The sequence below is a fragment of the Odontomachus brunneus genome, unplaced genomic scaffold (assembly GCF_010583005.1).
Source record: "Odontomachus brunneus isolate Ranch 3 - 2012 unplaced genomic scaffold, Obru_v1 Obru_scaffold_162, whole genome shotgun sequence".
NCBI lineage: Eukaryota > Metazoa > Arthropoda > Insecta > Hymenoptera > Formicidae > Odontomachus > Odontomachus brunneus.
Window position 1 is genome coordinate 533,059 of NW_022639612.1, and position 20,709 is coordinate 553,767.

Below are 20,709 nucleotides of genomic sequence, written 5' to 3' on the forward strand. Positions count from 1 at the left end.
TCTCTCTCTCTCTCTCTCTCTCTCTCTCTCTCTCTCTCTCTCTCCCCCCCCCTCTTTCTCTCTCTGTCTCGCTCTCTGTATGTGTATGTATGGGTTTGCGCGTATTACACGAGACGAAAAGGGCCGCGCGCACGGAAGATAAAAGTAATATATTTCAGAATATCCGGTCTTTGATACACAACGACGTACTGTGCTTTCCACGACTTTCTCCCCTTCGTCTCCCTCCCTCCTACACCCTCCCGCCTTTACTCGCGAATCCCTTCCGCGAGGTATGTGTACCGACGTGTTTTCTCTAAGCAGCTCGAAACTATAGGCTGATTGCAAACATTTGTGCAACCCCAGACTTTTATCTTCGACATCTCTTTGAGTTGTGCGTCTTCGGTTTAATAGTTTCTACGACGTCTTCATCTCTCGCGATTATCAAGTTTTATAAAACTTTGTAAAGTGATGATGATGATGAAGATAATACTAATAATAGCTTTTATGGAGTATTCGCTCAATTGCAAGGTTTTACTCCGGTCTACTATTCTATATATTTCTATACATTCTTACATTCAAAGAAAATTATTATTCAGAAACGACCGTCAAAGTTATCGGAGCCGTGTTTCGGAATCTTCGTATTAACATTACTGATAATTATCCGAAGTATATTTTCTGTCATACTGTTACTTCCCGAATAATCAATACTTTGACGCATTTCGTTATTTTACTGTTTTACGCCGCGATCATTCAAAAGTTTAAATTTCAATAGAAGTTCTCGCGTTAGCACGAAAGATCGGGAATTCGATAATTCGGGAATTGTACAAGTGTCATTACAAACCAAAGGTCGATTACAAGAGCGCGAACATGCAAGTTCTATTACGTAATCGCATAATTTCCTAACCACGTTAGTGCATCACGTGCAAGTCTAGCGAACAGAAGACGCCGTACGGATCTGTTCGCTTCAGTAGCTTATGCATATAACGTGCAGCAATCGAAGGGTTAAATGTAATTTACCGTCGACGGGAACCTAGAGGAAACTTTACGGTACGTTCACGCAGCTTCAACCATGTGATGTGCTGCGGATAATGCACGGATGTACTCAGTGGGGTTCTTAAAGTACATACTTCAATTCCGAAACACGACGCGATGGAGCAACAATAAGGACATTCCATCACCGACCATCACGAAATAATCATAATTATAATCATAATTATAATCGACATTATAAATTTCCACTATATCGAAAAATTAGAAACGTCGTAAAAGGAAACGTTATCTCATATTTTTAAAGAATATGTAACGAATCTATTATTAAATGCATTTTCGACAATGCATCATGGATATTGAATCGTTGATAAAATACGGTTGTAGTTTATAATAATCAGAAATATGTAAAATATGTATATATATATATATATATATATATATATATATATATATATATTTCATCAAATAATTTTTTCAGGAATCTCACGAAATTTATTTTTTCGTTAATGGCGTCTTTATTGTTGCAGTACAACATCGAAAAATACGTCTATAAATACTATATGAATCGTTACGACCACAATACCACGGCTTTTACTGTTACTCTCCACAAATATCAATAAAAAATGTCGCATACGCTTTACCGCGGATGTGTGGATAAAAATATCAATAAAAAATATAAATTCTTTTGTACGTACAAGTATTTATATTATTTTTCATATATTATGCAATCGTCCAAAATATTAGAAAACAATAATAGCTAAATAAGCTAGCGGAAAATATTAAGCACTGAAGAGATATTTATTGTGACCGAGTTGATCATATTGTACTCGACATAAATTAAAGTCCCGACCAGACGTCCCGATTTTTCACTCTTTTCGAGTGCTATTCGGGATACTGAATTGGCATCATTTTCAATAATTGTCATATAATTTCCGGATCTTTTTACCCTCCTCCCCGCGCCCTCCGCTTCACATATTTATAAAGTGTCCCAAATTCAGGGCTGGGAAATCTGGTCACCTTACATATACCGCGAGTAGAAATGAGAAGATTACTTACAAATGACATCTTCATGATACGCCTCGGCGATCGCACATCGCTATTTTCGACACTCCCGGGACTTATTAACGCGCGAGACACATTTTTGACGGATAAAAGACACGAGAAACGCGGAGCGATGTGGATCGATGTGTGCCTATGGCTGCTGCTTGGCGCGAAAAGATCGAGCACTTCGCGCGATTCATTACCAACGCCTAGATTGAATCACCACGATGACAACCTCTTAGTGCGAAACGAACGCGATTGGTCTAGAGTGGTTAAGGCGTCCGCCGTACAGATCGAGTTGTTGTAGACGCGCGACCTCATTCGCATCACTGGCGCGTTCACATTCATGCACTTTTGGCACTTTCGGCGCGCTAATGAACTTTTGGTGTACGTGATTGACAACGCGCGCGTCTGCGATCTTTTCATGCCAAGAACACAACACGCCGTATTCCATACGTCTTTCGCTTGTGTCCTGTGAGTTTCCAGCGGAAATAAGTATTAGAGTGCCGAAAATAACGATCCGTACTGTCGTCAGGACATATCGCAACTACATTATTACGGAGTAATCTCCTCCCTTCTCGACACATACTAGCTAAGGTGACCAGACGTCCCGATTTTTTATTCTTTGTCGTTGAATTTTTTCGAGTGCTGTTCGGGACATCAATTTGTTATTATTTTCAATGATTGTCAAATAATTTTCGGATCTTTTTATCCCCCGCTTTACACATTTATGAAGTGTCCCGAATTCAGGGCTGGAAAATCTGGTCACCTTACATAAATTTAATAAACAAATAAATCAATTCTTTTAATAAATTACATTAATTAATATATTATATATTATGAATCACAATGTAAGATAATCTATACTTATATCATACAAACTATATACATTAATCAGTCATATTTTTCATATTACATTTAATGAAATATATACTTATACAGCACAAATGTTTAATAGATATCCTAAGGACATTCTAAGAATATTCGAATATTCTATTAAACATTTATGTTGTATGGGAATGTATTTCATTAAATGTAATATGAAAAGTGATTAATGTATATAGTTTATATGATATAAATATAGATTATAAATTATCTTACATTGTGATTTATAATATATAATAATTAATGTAATTTATTAAAAGAATTAATTTATTTGTTTATTGAATTTATGTCAAGTACAAAATGGTCGATCTGATCACAATAAATATCTCTTCAATACTTAATATTTCCTGCTAGCTTATTTTTTTCATATCGTTTTCTAATATTTTGAACAATTGCATAATATATGAAAAATAATACAAATACTTGTACGTATAAAAAAATTAGTGCAAAAAATATGGATTTAAATCAAATGAGAACAATATGATTTGCAACGTGCAGAAATTACAAGTATGTATTTTTTATTCTTCGGGTACATACCGAATTTTCCTTTAGCGACTCGTAAATTTAGAACACTGCCATTTGAAGTCCGAACGATCACTATTACAACGAACGCGCGATACTTCTTGGTACTCCCAACAACCCGTTACGCAAGATATTCGCGTCCCGCACTTATTCAACGACAGACCGTCATTAAAAACGCGCAAAACTTTCGGCACTTCCGACGACAATTCACGCGCGAAACTCGCCTCCAGCAGATCTAAAGTGCAAACAGCGCAATTTGAACTTTTAGCTCCTATGATGCAGCAAACATACCACACTTTGCTCAACACTCAACTGCCCATCTCGCGAGATGTTCACATTTTAGCTACTATTTAACGATGCTTTGCTGTAAGAAACTTACTCCTGACGTAACTGTAGCTCACTTTCAACGAGTGGAAATCGCGGGAACCATTTGTCGAATCTGTGCTGCCACACCGCGGGCATCACAGAAATCGCTTATGCTTATCGACGCTATTGGCGTTATCGACACTATTAGTATTATCGACGCTATTGATATTATCGACATATTAAGATGCCCGTAAATCCATTCTCACGCACTGTTGACGTCTCGTTTCGCGGGATATTTACGATGATCTATTATCAAAAATGCAAGAAACTTGCTTTCGGTACTCTCGACGACAATTCGCGCACGAGACTAACCTTTATTGGACGTATAAACGCGACGTAAACTTCTACCCTCTACAGTACAATAGACGTTCGACAAATTCGTTAAAAGCCGCCGTGTTAAACGTACTTTCGACAAATTGAAATCGCGGGAAACAGTTTGTCGAGCCTGTGCTGTCGCGCCGCGAATGTTACATACCTGATTTGTACGTATCGACGCTACCGACATTCTCGATACTGCGTATTCAACGAATGAAACGAGAGTACTGGAGAGTTCCAACCTAACCGCCGCGACGTAAGGACGTGTACAAGCTTATTCGGACGTGATTGTGTTTTTTAGGATATGCTGCGTTATCCAGTGAGAAACGAAGATAGAATGACACTCACGGTTGACGAAAGTCGCGCAAGTAAATTCCTTAGATCCGATTTCACCAACGTCAATCAAGCCTTGAACCGTGTTTAAACTATTTGAAATAAAGACAAACTCAGATCGAGACCCAATCGACGTTGGTAGAATCGGACCTTAGATCGCCTCTATTGACTGATAAAACGCCATCTCAATAATATTCCTATAACTAGCTTGTGGACATCCTGAGTTGAAGCTGTTTTTAGATATGTTTTTTTTCAGCTACACTGCCACAGTAAGTTAGAGTAAGACAAATATAATTTATCTCACTTTAATTTATTACACCAATACAGCAGTATAGCTGAAAAGAATAGACCACTTGTTGGCTGAACTGGTGCTACACTGGAATTTTGTTTATTCTATCTTTCTTTGGAATATCAAGCGATTAAGATGATTTAAGCATAGAATAATATTTTTAATACGAAAGTGTGCGAAAGTGAACTTGATCTATGGCTGATATAGTCAGGTATAATATTTAAAACTGTCTTAAGTTATCTTCATATGTTGTACGAATCATTTCATTGACTACAAAATATATGAAGATAAACTTAAGACAGTTTTAAATATAAAATCTGATTATAAATACCACTTATTTCACTTTCTAAAGAGAAAAAGTGCATCCTAACCCCAACAAAAAAAAAACAGAACACAATAATATCAAAAAACACAAATATAATCTCATATTTTTAAAAATATATTTAAAAATTCAACACTTTCTTATCCATAAAACAAAGTTTCATAAAATAAAAACAATCACTGAACATTTTTCATAAAAAGTATTTTCTAACGTTAAAGGTAATATTTTGAAAGCTGTTGCCGTTAAAACCGATACCTGTTATATTGACTGAATTAAAACAATAAATGTGAATTTCAATATATGATAATAAATATATTAATTAATTTGCTCAAATAATAAATAATATATAATTTAAATATTTTATTATTATAGTACACATAATCATACTATACTGCTATAATCAGAAGAGCAATAATTAGAAAAGCGTAATTATACTATATTTTAATCCAGCAATATTAGCCTGGTTTACATCGTGCACTTGATACGTGTACTAAATAGTAACTTTCTATTAAATAATCTTAATATTGACAATGCATATCAACGACGACATTCAATCAATACGTCTTCTTGAAGAGTATTTCCATACAGCACAGATCTTGCAGCAACATTGCAGTAATATTGCGGCAACACTGCTGCAACTTTTAACATTGCTGCAACGTTGCAGCAATATTGCTGCAAGATCTGTGCTGTATGGGTTATACCAGCTTAATATACAGTTGTTTACATCGTTAATATTAAGATTACTTAATAGAAAATTTCTATTTAGTATACATATCAAGTGTAAACCAGGCCATTATGTAACACATATGTTACATAACAATTACATTGTTGAGTAGAAAATTACAACTAACAAATATGTAACATGCAACATTATGTTTGCTAGAAACATATGTATACATATACACATCTTACTCTTTGTCCACAACCTTGCTTTAATTCTTAAGCCGTAAAAAATTGACCAATCACAGTTGATTATTTTTAAAATAATCAACTGTGGTTAATCATTTATAAATTGTTTTCATCGTATCGATTCTGATTTTATTGTAAAGATTTTGATCTTTTAAATCTCATTCTACATAAAAAAATACGTTAAATAGAAACATTTTCACCAAAAACTCAGATAATATCTGAATTCATACCTTATAATATCTGAAAATAATATCTGAATTCCATACCTTTACCATCGGTTGTATATGTCACGATTTACTGGATGTTCTTTGGAGAATACGATGCAACCTGTGAGACACTGGTTCCAACAGCTGGTCTTCAATATAATCTCACCAATGGTAACGGATTCAGTTCGACATAGTACTTCATTTTAATGCATACGAGAGATACAGCTCTACAGAAACACAAAAATTTGATGTCGCTAAATCACCGGGTATTTCAATCGCCTAAAAGAAGTGAATTTCTATATGTACCCGTATTGTAAGCTCAATAGACAGATAGCACTCTACTTTACAAGTTCCATATTTTCAAAACTTCAAAACTACCTGGAGCCAATGAAAATTCTGCTCTAATTGGTCAGACTCCTTATAGTGATTCTAGTGCCTAACTCTGACCTCTCAGGGTGCGTTCAGATTCCCTACCCGGGTGCACTCTATCACTAGAAACACTATAGTATATGTTACATATACTATAGCACTTCTAGTATTAGAGTGCACCCGGGTAGGGAATCTGAACGTACCCTAAAATCAGGCTGGTAGCCGCTTTTAGGCCCGTTCTACAATACGTCGTATATCGGAGTCGGATGTCAGAACGCAATCAATGGTCCAATCAGGAGAACTCGTCTCGAAAAACAAATTCTTTGATTGGCCCATCGACTGCGTTCAACGTCCGACAGCGACATACGACGTACTGTAGAACAGGCCTTATAGCCGTAACACACTAGCGACTCGCGGCTGCGGCTGCGATTATGTCTCTTGGCCAGTCAGAAAGAAGCTGCTGGCTACTACCGCTTTTCTCATTAGTCAAGAGATATAATCGCAGCCGCAGTTGCGGGTCGCTAGTGTGATACGGCTATTAAAGTCGTTCTACATTAGTTGCAAGCCGATCGCAAGCAGACGCAATTTTTATGGCTCCTGCATACAGAACGCGGCAAGCATTATCGCGTCCTATGTGCAGGAGCCATTATTGCGACAGCCAATCAGAAGCATCAATAGTGCTATTGACGCTTCTGATTGGCTGTCGCAACAAGAATTGCGTCTGCTTGCAATCGGTTTGCAACTAATGTAGAACGATCTTTAGGCTTCTCTCTGCTTCAACTTAGGATGTTCACAAGCCAGTTATAGGAATATTATTGAGATGGCGCTTTATCAGTCAATAGAGGCGATCTAAGGGTTTACTTGCGCGACTCTCGTCAGCCGTGAGTGTCATTTTCTATCTTTGTTTCTCACTGAATGTTAAACAAAAACGGAATGTTCCTAGTCTATTTGTATTGTAATCTTTTGTCAAACTAAGCATTTTTACTATTTGATAAACATCAATATATTCCGGTATTGATCAATATATTCTAGTAATGATAGTTATCACGGTTTTAAATAATGCTTTGGTCCATGAGTAAGATTATATGTGTTGATCAAATCGCGACTTAACCTTGCCTCGTGTTCTTCCACGTTTTACTGTTGTTCTTAACCTCAACGATGGCTGATAATGACCAAGACACGGGAGACCGAAATGACGGCGATAATCAGAAGAGTGACAAAATGTTTACTCTGAAGAAGTGGAATGCCGTGGCTATGTGGAGCTGGGACGTAGAATGTGATACCTGTGCCATTTGCAGAGTCCAGGTTATGGGTGAGTCACATATTCATTAGAACATTCTTACTGATTTTTCTTTATTTCGTTCATAAAAGAAAAGAAATAAAAAGGAATCTCATTTTCTTACAATAAAAAGTATGTGCCAACGATGTCTATTTATAAGGTAAATCACAATTGCCATATTAAGGCACAGTAACAGCAAATTTATATTTATCTATTTTAACATCTTTGTAAACGTCTTATATACTATTTCATGCTAGTTTGAATACATTGTTTGTAGAGCAAAGAGATATAAAAAAGTATGACAAGAGATATTTTATATATCATTTTATTAGTCAAAAATACACAAAGTACATAGAAAACATCACAGCATTCATTATATTTATTACTTTGTTTACGTGGCAATAATATGATTGCTCTGAATAAATATCATCATATTGATATTATCAAATAGAAGTTGAATAAAAATCTTATGGCAATAAGATTTTTAATCATCCTAACTCTTTGAACATGGCAAAGTCATAGCATATATTAATTGAAGGAATGTTTAAATAGGGATTGAATTTCTAGGAGTTCTGTAATCACAAGAGATATATTTCATGTTCTGTGATGAAATTGTTTTGTATTTTCCATTGTAGTGTTATTATCATAAGGCCTCAGACTTTATAAGTAGTAGCATTTATGATTGCTTATATTCGTATACTATCCAGCAGCGTTATTTCAATTGCTAACAATCTCAATACAAAAGTAGCAAAAGGGAAAGGTACAAAATAGAAGCAGCAATTTTATGTAAATGTATCATTTTATATACTTTTATCTTAAATGTAACGAGACATAATAACTTACAAATTACATACAAACTTAACATGAGTATTAAATTATCAAAAATATTCCACCGTCTCTATTGTGATTTGGCAAATACCTTATAAATAAACGGTATCACCCCTATATGTAGCAACAACTAAGTGGAAAATAGCAGAAGTAAAGAAATACCGTGATTGGTCGTTGTACAAAAGAGAACATTATTATGTCTAACTTTTGTACAAAACAGGACGTCGAATAAGGCTTATTGCTTTATACGATATTAAATCGAGTCGTACATTAAACCGCAGGAATGATATTTTTGTTCGAATAGTATTTTTACAATTCTAAAATAAGACTTCGAGTACTACAAATAATGTCTATTATCATAACATTATTAAAATGAAAGAAAACTACAAGAAACGTTCTTATGCGAATGAGATTCTCTCTTAATGGAATTCTTCATATTTCATTTGAACACACAGTTACAAGCGCACTTTGGTCATCTTATATAAACAAATGTTCACAACGATTTGGACACTTGTAGTTTCTATCATTTCCGTCAGTTATCATTTATGATATGCTGAAATTTACATTACACTACGTTGACATGCTATAAGTGTACTCGGTCAAATGTAGCGAATTAGAGTAAAGCAAAATGATATGCTGAATTTATCTTTATCTCATCTGAATTCATAGTTTCAATCTATGCAAGGAATATAAATATTAAAGAGATATTACAAAGATTTTAGTTAATCTCATAAATTCCTGTTTCGTTAAATCTCTATAGATAAATTTCTTTTTGCTAGAGATAATTTTTCCTCAATATTATTTTTCTTTCACTTCAATTTTTCATAACTTTATTACGCATTAATATGCAATATATCGGGAGTTTTTTTTTAATTCTCTAATATTTTCATACGTAATTTATTTTGTAAATTCATTTTTTTAATAAATATATAAATAAATTTTTTATCAAGCTATACAAATTATTTTTTATTAATATTTTGATTCCATGCATTGAGATTCTTTAGCGAATTAGCGTCAATTGAATAATTTGATCGAGAACACTTTGTGACGCGGTTTGACCGCAAATTTTTTTAAACGAAGCAAACGTGACAATAAATGTTACATTCACTTCCGTGATCCTCTTCTTACGCTGATAATAGAACTTTATCTTAGTTACAACTACTATTTTTCTAACTCCTCGTTTTGAGGGAAGAATAAAAATATATATTTACTAACAACGCTCTATCACTCGATAATCGATATTAGGAAAATCGATTTAGCGTCGATTTTGTGACGTAAATACAGGATACTTATTAGTAGATCTAAACCTCTGGCTATATACAAATCAGTGGCTCTATCTTGAAAGGGACATGTGGGAACGCGATTGATCTTAAAGCTTATTGTCGCGCGGGAAATTCGCCTCTATTCGAAAGACCGATTTCTTAGTTAGTGTACACAGAAAAAACAACTTTGTTAGTGTAACTGAATTTTCTGTTACCTGAAAGTCAGATAAAAAATTCGGTTGCAAGAACAGAAAAATTCCTACTCAGCCAATTGCTCTCAGTCATTCTAATCGAATTTCAATGCAGCTGAATGTTCAGACAAATGCTTTCGGTCACAATAACAGAGATGTTACTTTTCACCAGTGAGTTTCACATCCGGTTCCCATTGCCCGAACTGAAATCTTCTTTTTTGTGTATATACATAAGTACATATAATACGCGTATTTTTCAAGTTACAAAATGCGAGTGTTCGCGCCACGAGAACGGCAATCGCATCGAATTCTTCTTTTCGTGAACGATTTCGCAACTCTCCCACGAGAAGAATCATCTTATCAACTGTATTTATATTCATAAGATGCAAGTTAAAAAGCGCAGATGCATTTCTCACAGCGCGGACGCGTCGGTGCGGCACTTTAGTACCTCCTCGCGTTGTCTCGTATTCAGTATTTTCCATTTACGATAGGGTTTTGGCAACACTATTCCTGCGAAACTACGGCGGCGTACAACGTTCACCTGAATATATTCTCTTAAACGCGGCACTTACGTCTCGATATTCCGCGCAAAACCACGCAGTACCACAGCCTCGTGCAGATCGCATTGTTTTGCATGCACTTTAAAAGAAGAACGCGCATTTTTCACATTTTTCACGCGTCCACCGACGACGCGTAGTAGTGGTTTTAACTTGAGGTAGACCCTGTAGAAGTGTCGAGTAATAAAAACAAGCACAACTATACATCTAGTCAACAGCTGATAGTCACGTATCGTGCCATTTTCCTAGCGGAAGAGCGGGACGCGTTTCCGTAATCGCAAATCTAATTAATTAACTTTAAAATTCATATTTAGATCGTATCTTCGAACTTGCAATTTAAATGCCTAATAAGACCGACACTATTATTAACTGTAATCCTCGCGTTATTTAAGTCACCAAAAGCAATTCACCGTTATTGAAGTGGCAAGTGAATGAAAACGATACTTCATATTTTCAGCATAAGATTATTGACTCGAATATACAATCGATTAATTTATAAAATTAGATTTTATTTTATTAAATTAATTTTTTCAAAATTAAAATTTTCCGAAGATTTTGAACTTTAAGCAGTTTATTTTTAAAAGTTTCTCAACTTTTCGAATGATCGCGCAGATTATTACAAAAGAATCGTAGTGTTATCCAATATTGCACATAAAACATCATTGCTAACATTGTTGATCAAGAATGATCTTTTCATTCATTCGCCTCTTCTCAATTCAACAGCTGAATAACCGAAATACGAGCGTTTATTTAAAAAAATGCCTTTCTTTATCTGTTCCCGTATATCACCTGGATCAAAAACGATTATTTCTAAATCGTTCTCGCCCAAATTCGTTATAATAAACAAGCCGCAACAAGAATAAATCGAACGAAGCGAAAAATAGAAAGAGCCGAAGGAGGAGAAAGAAAGAGAGAGCGAGCAGATACACTTCATCTTCATAAGACGGAAGAAGCATACTTTCGAACTTAACTTCACTTTAAGCAAAGGTTTTTCAGCAAGAAAACCTTTTCCTTAATGTGACACCGTGAGTCCCATTTTTTTCTTGCTCGGACAAACTTGCTCGTCAATAAAAATCGTGCCTGAGCGCCGACTCGATTCGGAAGCTAGCAGGCCATTGGCATCGGTTTCATGTTGGCGACTGCGCTCATTCTTCTAGTCGGCCCGTTAAACCTCTTCTCAATCTCCTCGAGTGACCTGCCGCGCGTCTCCGGCACGCTGACGATCACGAAAATGAAACCCACCACGACGATGGCGCCGAATAGCCAAAAAGTGCCGTGTGCGCCAATCACCGCTATGACGTCCTCGAAAGTCTTCGTCACGATGAAGGTACACATCCAATTAAAGCCGGTCGCGATACTGGCGGCCGAGCCGCGGATCTTGGCCGGCAAGATCTCGCCCATCATCAGCCAGGGAATAGGACCAAAGCCCATCGAAAAGCCTATCACGTACACAATCAGGCTGACCAGCGGCAGCCAGCCAAAGGCCGTCACGTCGACACCATACGACTTGACGTAGAAGAATCCTCCGAGAGAGAAGAGCGTCAAAGCCATCGACACGCCGCTTGCGTACAACAGCATCTTCCTGCCCAGCTTGTCGATCAAGAACGCAGCGATGAAGGTAGATATGAAGTTCACAATGCCAATGATTATAGTCGAGAGGTTCTCATCGACCGTGCTACCGGCGTCCTGAAAACGAGAAATTGTTCGTTAATTGTTGCCGCGCATGTCGATTTTTCCAAATTTAATTTATAAAGGAAACTTCTTTTATTCGAACAGACGTCCAATATTCTCATCTCACTTCGATTCTCATCTCAATGATTCGGTTAGCTCATCTTGATCAGTTATTAGGTTCAAAGTTATTTAGGATAAAGAATGAAGGATTATTTAACAGTTAGCGTCAGATCAATCGTTTAGCACGTACCTGGAAAATTTGCACCGTGTAGAATATCACCGCGTTGATGCCCGACATTTGTTGGAACAACATCAGCCCCAGGGAAACAAGCAGTGGTTTCAGGTTGTTGCTCTTCAGCAACTCCGAGATCGTTCCCTGAGAAGCGTTTCGTTCGCTCTCGACATGTAACTTCTCGATCATAGTCAGTTCGTCAGTTATATCGGTGTTCTTGCCGCGCAGCCATTGTAGAGATTTTCGAGACTTCTTCGTTTTTCCCTTAGAGATGTACCATCTCGGCGTTTCGGGGATCAGAAACATGAGAATCAGGAAGGGTATTGGTAGACTCGCGCCTACCAGCGCCAGGTTTCTCCAGTCCAGATACATGCCCAACGTGAAGCATATTAATATTCCTACATCACATGTGAAATATACACACTTATGAGTTTGGTATATCGCAATCTGAATAATTACATTGTAATTTTTTCTAATAATATACATTTCAGTTTCTCAGATATAAATAGCATAATTCAAAGCGAAATAATGAATCAAGGAGGAATGTTCCTCGATTACATGAAGGACACTCGCGAACACTCGCGTTCTTTTCAAATTTATCAAATAGGCATTTGGAGCTTATGTTTCACTTACCGGCATTACCAAAGGCGGTGGGCATCAAGCCAAGAGTACCGCGCACTTCTGTCTGTATCGTCTCGCCCAAGTACACAGGTAGCGATAAGGAAGCAACGCCCACGCTAAACCCGCATAATGCGCGTCCTACTAACACCATCGCGACGTTCTGTGCCAACGCGATTAAAAGCCATGCTGCAATAAACGAATCATTATGTCATTGTGTGTCTCAAGTGTACTACTTGTACGTACGTTAACATATTGGATGACTTCATGTGATATTAACTTATAATTGTTGTAAACGCGCCACTGTTTTGTAACTTACATCCGATAAATGGGAGCGCTGTGGCTAGTATCGTGTTTCTTCTTCCGAGATACTCGATGCATGGCCCTCCAGTAATTCCTCCGAAAAGTGCACTTAGGGGCATAAGTGACCCGATCCACATACCCTGTAACATTAGAATTTAGAATGCGATATTAATTTAGAGAATACGATCAGAGATATAAAAATAAGGTTTTCTTTCGAAAAAATTTGATAGATTATCGTCATTTTGATAGTCTACGTTAAATACCAATGCTAATAGAAAAATCAGCACGAATACACTTTTCTTTGGTTTGATCATCATGATTTTTATCGCGACATTTTGATAGTTTGCATTAATATCAATACTAAAACAAAAATTTCTTGAAACAAAAACAAAAATAATTGTACTGCCTCGAAATGTTAATACCCCGATAGTAAAATTGTTCGAGTGTAAAACACCTTCTGTACGAGATATGGTACTCAGTCAAGTATCCGTAGTTTTGTAGATGCAGTTGAAGGAAAAAGAGGGTGAGAAGAGTTAAGGTTGTCATATATCACGTGGTGTGCGTCGGTAGCCTTCAACCGCTTTATATTCATCTTTTGAATTACTATCGAGTACATCTTGGTACTCCTGACATAGTTTCGTTCATCGGGAGATCCTTCGAATACAAATAAGGCCAGGAAGCCGGAGAATGTCAAGGAAAACAATTGCGAAACGCGACCATCGATCATTTTGGTTGCTCATTCAGTTAGTTGTGCCGTGGGTTTTAATCAAGTCGCCGTAGAAAGGAATTACGAAATCCTTACTTCGCGTTTAATTAAATATTAAGTGTAGAGTAATTGTTGCAGTGTATAGAGTAACCGATATAAATGATCTTAACGTATCGAGAAAGAAAATTTATAAATTGCAATTGAACACAATAACATACGCACACACGCGTGCGCATATATCTAAGTTATGCAACACTTGTCTTGACTTTATTTAAGACTCGAGTGCGCGCACGCGGAAGCATATTGTTCACGCTCGCGCACATATCTGGAATCAATTTCCGACATCGTCACGGGGCTTTACGACAAAGTCGGCGTGTCCGGCGGATTGGCCAATCGCCTTTGCGACCACCGAGGCGCAACGGCTCCTTAACCAATAAGATTGTAATCAGGTCATCGTGCCCCTGACCACGCATCAATGACGCACTTGAGGTTAAACCTTTTAATCATCCATTGACCCCTCGAATAACGAAGGTCGTACCTTTCCATACGTTCGTGAGGATCGCGATAATTTATAAGTGACGCATTATGCCACTTGTTACTCGCCTTGCTTTTAACTTCCACTCTGAACCGATCTATGATATACGTCAGGTCGTTCGTCATTAAACAATTCCTTCGAACTTTCGTACTCGACCTCGCAAACCGAACGGGCGCGTTTTTATGCCGGTACTTTTAGTAAAGATACAAAGTGTCTGTAGTACGCGAGTACGCTCGAGCACTTACGCTACAGGAGGAATCCATATAATTGGCAGGTTCTCAAACAAACGTGCGTGGAGCGCGAATCTCGTAATCTTTGTGTTTTGCACTCAACAGGATCGGATTCTCGCCTTTTTGTTTCACGGTCAGACACAATCGAGATGCATTATCCAAGCACGTTTGTGGAAATTTTGCCGGATAATACGTCTATGTAGTCTTTGTATTTTTAGCAAGTTCGCAATGTTATTAATAACGTGTGACTGAGGCATTCTGTTAATTTCCATTGAGGGAAAATTTAGCCAAAGTTCGAGCAAGACAAATGGCGGTAAGACGTATAATTGTTAACAATTAATACGTGACTCATAAACGGTAGTGTTATTGCGATTTTCGCTAATAGATTTCGATTTTTGCGAGTCAACGCACGCGAAATGAATGACGAAAATGTCAATAATCGTACTTACCATTTGCTTGCTAACTTCGAAGCTCGCTGTACTATTATCGCGCATGGATACCAGTCCCGGTGATGTGTAGGAGCTCGAATAGCCAATTACCATTGAACCTAATGATACCGATAATGCAGCCAGTACCTGAAAGTAAATTACAGATAAAATTAAATTACAGATAATACGTTAAAATTTATGTGAAAACTTGAGCGAATTTTTATCTCTCAAGTAAAATTTTTTCGGTTCACACAAATTATACTTCGCGTTTGTGCTCTTCTCTTCGAATTTGATAAAGAGCACGATCTATGAAAAATTATATTGCAATTTTTATCGCGTATATTCACTTAATACATAAATTATTGAATACAATTCTTTCTCGTAATCGTACATGAAGAAACTATTATAGCCTTTTCTCATATAAACTCTTGTCAATTTTACTAGATTTTCTGATAGTTTAGGCTGATAAACTATCAGTAGAGTTTATCTTTTTAAAGAACATAAATAAATTCTCACACACATTTCAGTTTCTAAATTATAAATAATACATCTAAAACAGAAGGATAATTCAAGGTATGAAGAATGTCAATATGTTCCTCAGTTACAAAATTCTTTAGTAATTGTTACTATAAAATTCTCTCTTCTCGTATACTATTGCTATTTATTATTTATACGCAATCTATCGGAGTACTCGAAGAGCCGAGTCCAACACAGTGATTTAATCGATATCCAATCAATTGTGCGATTTGCGTCATTCAAGGCGCACCGAAAAAGCTTGCTATGATTTGTATCATGTGGAAAATCAAATGTGGAGTGCAAGTAAACGATAACGTTTATCGTCCGATTATTCTTCAAAAACTCGAAACGCGAAAACGTATAAAATCCAAAAACTATCATGCCGCATCATTTTATATTGCATTTTATTTTATAACCTTTTCTTAAAGATTTAAGCACTAAGATGTAATACATATATCGTCGTAAAAAGTATATCATTCGTTCAAAGAACTTATTAATTTAAGTCGAGATATGCTACCTGAGTAAACGTGCATCTAGCTGCCGGTGCGTTTACCGGCAGCTCAATGTTAACGTGGGTGTCCGCCCGTAAAAGAATCTTCATGATCACGTATTGATCAACTGGGACGAGTCAGAAATTTCTGATTGATTGGCAGAGCAGAAACAGTTCCAACTTGACCTTTCTAGGGCTGATCTCTTCAGAATAAGAGTTCCGCTTTTGCGTGTAACGAATATCAAAGATCGCGACTTCGATATCGATTTAATCGAATCGACGATCTGGGCCACGCACTGTCGCGAGTAGAAGTTTTCGCGGTGTTCGCGATAGAACCATAAACTATTGACACTCATGGACCGCGCCGGGTGGTTCTGTTCTTATATAGAGAACGATGCTGGGGGCCGGCTCTCCCTTCCCTCATTCCTTCCCCTCGCAAACCACGTCGATTCATCCTTCGTAGATTATTATGACGATTGTATACTGATGTATGATGATCTTACATACGTCTTCAACTTATTTGTGCCTTCGCGAAGAGATATGCAGAGCATATACTCTCATCCTGGAAAGGGCATCTTTTGCACGGCAATTATATTATATATCTGAAGCAATTTCGGAGCTCGAGGCAGAGAGGAAAAAGACAGAGAAAGACAAAAATGTCTCACGAATTTAATGCGAGTTAAAATTTTGATATTGCCGAAAGAATTTCCCGTTTCGACGATATTATCCTGTACTCAGAAATTCTTTAATACTATCTTGAGAAATGTACATGAAGAGAATTTTATAGTAAAAATTGCTGTAAAATTTTGTGAAAGAAAATATTGACATTTTCTGCAGTAATTCACTATTCTTTCATCTCATATGTACTACTTGTATCTTAGAAACTGAAATATGCTATTAAAAAAATTTACTATATTTGTAGAGCAAAGTTTACTGTGTTCCTTAACAAGATAAAAAACTACTAAAAACACGTAGTAAAATTGCAAAGAATTTATATAAAAAGAAAAAAAATACTTTCTTCATGTATGATGAAGATCAAAGGATTGTAAGAATATCCAGACGTTTAACGTCAAATGGTGTGTGACGATTCAAGATATCTAGAAAAATAATATAATAACTATGGACGTGCAACATCGTGTTAGACATGGTAGAATCAATGTACACACATAACTGTTTACGTACCGTACATACATTCTCGTATCAATAAAATCTCGTCTACTTCGTTGTTCTCTCAATCATTTAGTACGACAACAAACGCTTTTTTGCGTACACATCTATCGATTCTTTAATGAATATCAGAACTACATTACTCGTTAATCCATTTCTTGTGCAAATTTTAATTATTTATTTATTTATTTTTTTAATATTGTTTATGTGACAAGATTAATGCTTTTAATGCTTCCTATGAAGATCCTCGTAAATAGATATAAACTAGCATCGTTAAAAGTATTAATGGTGAAAAGCTCGGAAAATATTCCGAGCTATCTCTTTCTCTCTCTTTTCTCCCCTCCCAAACACATTCTTTTTTATTCTAAATGCACCGATTTATTAGCTACGTACATAACATGCAATAGTCGTTTAGATTAATATGAATTTTTTAGCAATTTTACGTAACTTCTCGAAACCGGACATTTAATAAAAACAAATTTGTATTTATTTTAGATTCATATCTTCCGCGGGCACACAAGTCAAACGCCATAATCTTTCTCTTTCCCTGTCTCTCTTTCATTTAAATGTGTAAGTTATTTTTCATTCATGCAATCCCATTCATGCAATACTTTACATACGATATCAAACGCGTCTTATCGCGTGACTTCGATTATTCGGGCAATTAACATCGATACGCAATATTCGCACATTGATCGTAGCTCATTAAGTCGTCTCAATAAAAGAACCCGATGAATGGCGAGGTAATAACCACACTTGCTTTTTTAATGTCAGACGCAAGCGCGATTGTTTGCGTTTAATAACAATAGATGATTCTCGGGTGGCCGGATGTTCATCATTTCGTGGCGTCGAACATTATTTCACCGAGATAAATTTAGTCGTCCAACACTTACTCGTCATTGCGACGCGTCATTTTATATTTTCTCGAAATAAAACAAAGTTGATTTTATCTTTTTTTTCATGTTTTGATTATGATACGATAGGGCAAGCGTTTACATACCGATTATCATGCTCACACATACGATGCAATCGAAAAGTTCTGGCGACGCTTATGGAATCATCGGCCATGAACGTCTAATGAATGGTAGGTAAAATACAGAAAAAAGTGCAGTCTGTGGCGTTATGTAAGACCGCGATATTCGTTATAGGGTTGCGTCTGTTCTCCGTTCTATATCTGTTTTGCATTCGTGCAATTATTTCTGTCTTTATCCTCTCGATCGCGTAATACGCGCGCAGACGGCGCGCAATGATTAAAACGGGCGCATTGATAGAGTAGAATTGCTCGTTTAATACGAGAATATTGTTTCCTTGACTCGCGAGTGATTCAAAATTTACTTGAATATTTTATCTTAACATTATCAATTGAAGCATTAATATTTTTACTGCAGAAAGGTCATATTTTTCGACGTGAAATAAATTTTCTTGTCAAAAATATTTTATACGTAATTAAATCGAACAGAGTTCGCGATATGAGAATTATTCTATATTCTATAAAGATATATCGCGTATTATTGCGATATTGCAATATGAGCTCCGTGAATCGCTGAATGAAGAGTGATGAATCAACGTGGCGGACCATACGCTATGATCATTCTACTGTAGGATTCACGCATCCTGAAGTGGTCTGACCACATGCGGAGTCATTTCACTCCCAAATGTTATCTTTAATAGAAAGTGGAAGATGATTCTCAAACAATTACCATACATAGAAAATAAAGATTTAGAAAATAAAGAATATATATATTAGCAAATCTTTTAGCTATTACAACTAAATAACTTTTACTATGAAAGCAAGAAAATTTACTCCTGCAGTTAATATTTTTAGTTGTCCATATATTAGCAAATCTTTTTTTCCGTGTAGTAATTCTTATGATATATGATATTCATAAAAAAAGATACATATGTATACATTCTAATGTGTACAAAAACTTACTTGGGTGGCATAGCGCATTTTAGATGGTTTATCGCTCTTCTGGAACTCCGTGGACGGTAGGCGGATAGACACGTCCTGCGTGTCTTTCGGTGGTTTCATATCCTGGGGATCCATGAGGATATCGGTACTCGGGCTCTGCTCGACAGACAGTAAAGGATCGAGCTGTTTGTAATCGTCTTGACCTTTATCCAATGGATCATAGATCCGTGACCCGTTCAGGGTCCTTTGAGTATTATTCCTCAGATTTTCAGCATAGTAGTGGTTCGATTCCTTGCTGGTGTCGCCGGAAAAGTATTTCTTTTCGGCGATGAGGGCTGTTTGGCTGTTGAAAGGACTGGCGTTCGTCACTAGAGTAGTGTTCGACGAACAGTCCAGTGCGGACCCCGAGCTGGAGGGCAAAGGTCTGATGACTGGGGACACCCTCGTGTAGTATTTGGGCAAAACGCTGCGCTCCTAAAACACAAAATTAGTATTCGTTAAATAAATTTCACCTTTGGAATCAATAAAAATGACGGCAATTTTCAAATCCCATCCCATATAGGGCCGATGTTCGGCAATGTTATTAACGCTACGGCAATCAACTGTTTACCAAAGTTCTGTAAACCAGTACTGAATCAGTACTGATAAATGATTAGTTACCTACGTATATGGGATAATCCGGCGTTATAACGAAAACTAATGCTTAGCCGACGTATAGTCGCCGACTACGGTAACCAGTAATAAGTCAATACTGATAAGCCAATGCTGGCTGACTACCTATTTTTACAAATTCGACGTTACAACAAAGGTCAACGTTTGCCCAACGTATGACCGCCGACTGTTAGCCATAATTTTGATTACCAGTAGGGAGCCAGCCCTGGCAAATGACTGAGTGCCCATCTTTAGAAGACAGTTCGGCGTTATAACGAAGACAAATGTTTAGTCGGCGTATAGCTACAAATTGTCGATCAAAACCCTTTCAACAAATACTAGGACATCACTGACTACTTGTCAATTTATGTAGACAAGTATATATTAGGACCTTAACTTAGTTTCCGCCCAAAAAATACTGAGAAAAAGCATTTATTGTAAAAAATGTATTTAAATTATTTCAATGAAAGTATTTTCCATCACTTTCTACAACTTTTTGCCATCTTTCTGGCAACTGGGCGATACCATCTCGATAAAACGATGTTTGTTTCGAAGCAATCCATTCGTCCACCCATTCTCGCACTTCTTCAACATTTCGGAAGCGTGT

General features: G+C 36.8%; 3 protein-coding genes across 8 annotated transcripts in view; 1 reads left to right on the top strand and 2 right to left on the bottom strand.

Moving 5' to 3' along the window:
- The window catches only part of LOC116850977 (hemicentin-2), a 477,927-nt gene extending 473,415 nt beyond the window's left edge, over positions 1 to 4,512 (bottom strand). The window contains exon 1 of one of the 3 annotated variants that reach the window (XM_032829893.1): positions 4,447 to 4,512. The gene's annotated coding sequence lies outside the window, so the exon portion shown is untranslated. Of the gene's footprint in view, positions 1 to 2,025; positions 2,050 to 4,258; positions 4,351 to 4,446 lie in introns of those variants that run through there. The other 2 variants (XM_032829894.1, XM_032829895.1) reach the window with 2 other exon arrangements.
- A 2,790-nt stretch (positions 4,513 to 7,302) lies between these two features.
- The window catches only part of LOC116850957 (RING-box protein 2), a 44,254-nt gene continuing 30,847 nt past the window's right edge, over positions 7,303 to 20,709 (top strand). The window contains exons 1-2 of one of the 2 annotated variants that reach the window (XM_032829842.1): positions 7,303 to 7,407; positions 7,704 to 7,838. In XM_032829842.1, the coding sequence (XP_032685733.1) occupies positions 7,748 to 7,838 (91 nt within the window). In that variant the 5' untranslated portion in view covers positions 7,303 to 7,407; positions 7,704 to 7,747. The other variant, XM_032829841.1, reaches the window with a different exon arrangement.
- The window catches only part of LOC116850956 (facilitated trehalose transporter Tret1), a 31,391-nt gene continuing 19,333 nt past the window's right edge, over positions 8,652 to 20,709 (bottom strand). Inside the window, exons 2-7 of one of the 3 annotated variants that reach the window (XM_032829838.1) lie at positions 19,473 to 19,925; positions 15,388 to 15,513; positions 13,484 to 13,607; positions 13,180 to 13,353; positions 12,565 to 12,944; positions 8,652 to 12,329 (exon numbers count right to left, since the gene is read on the bottom strand). In XM_032829838.1, coding sequence (XP_032685729.1) covers positions 11,748 to 12,329; positions 12,565 to 12,944; positions 13,180 to 13,353; positions 13,484 to 13,607; positions 15,388 to 15,513; positions 19,473 to 19,925 — 1,839 coding nt within the window. In that variant the 3' untranslated portion in view covers positions 8,652 to 11,747. Of the gene's footprint in view, positions 12,330 to 12,564; positions 12,945 to 13,179; positions 13,354 to 13,483; positions 13,608 to 15,387; positions 15,514 to 16,399; positions 17,227 to 19,472; positions 19,926 to 20,709 lie in introns of those variants that run through there. The other 2 variants (XM_032829840.1, XM_032829839.1) reach the window with 2 other exon arrangements.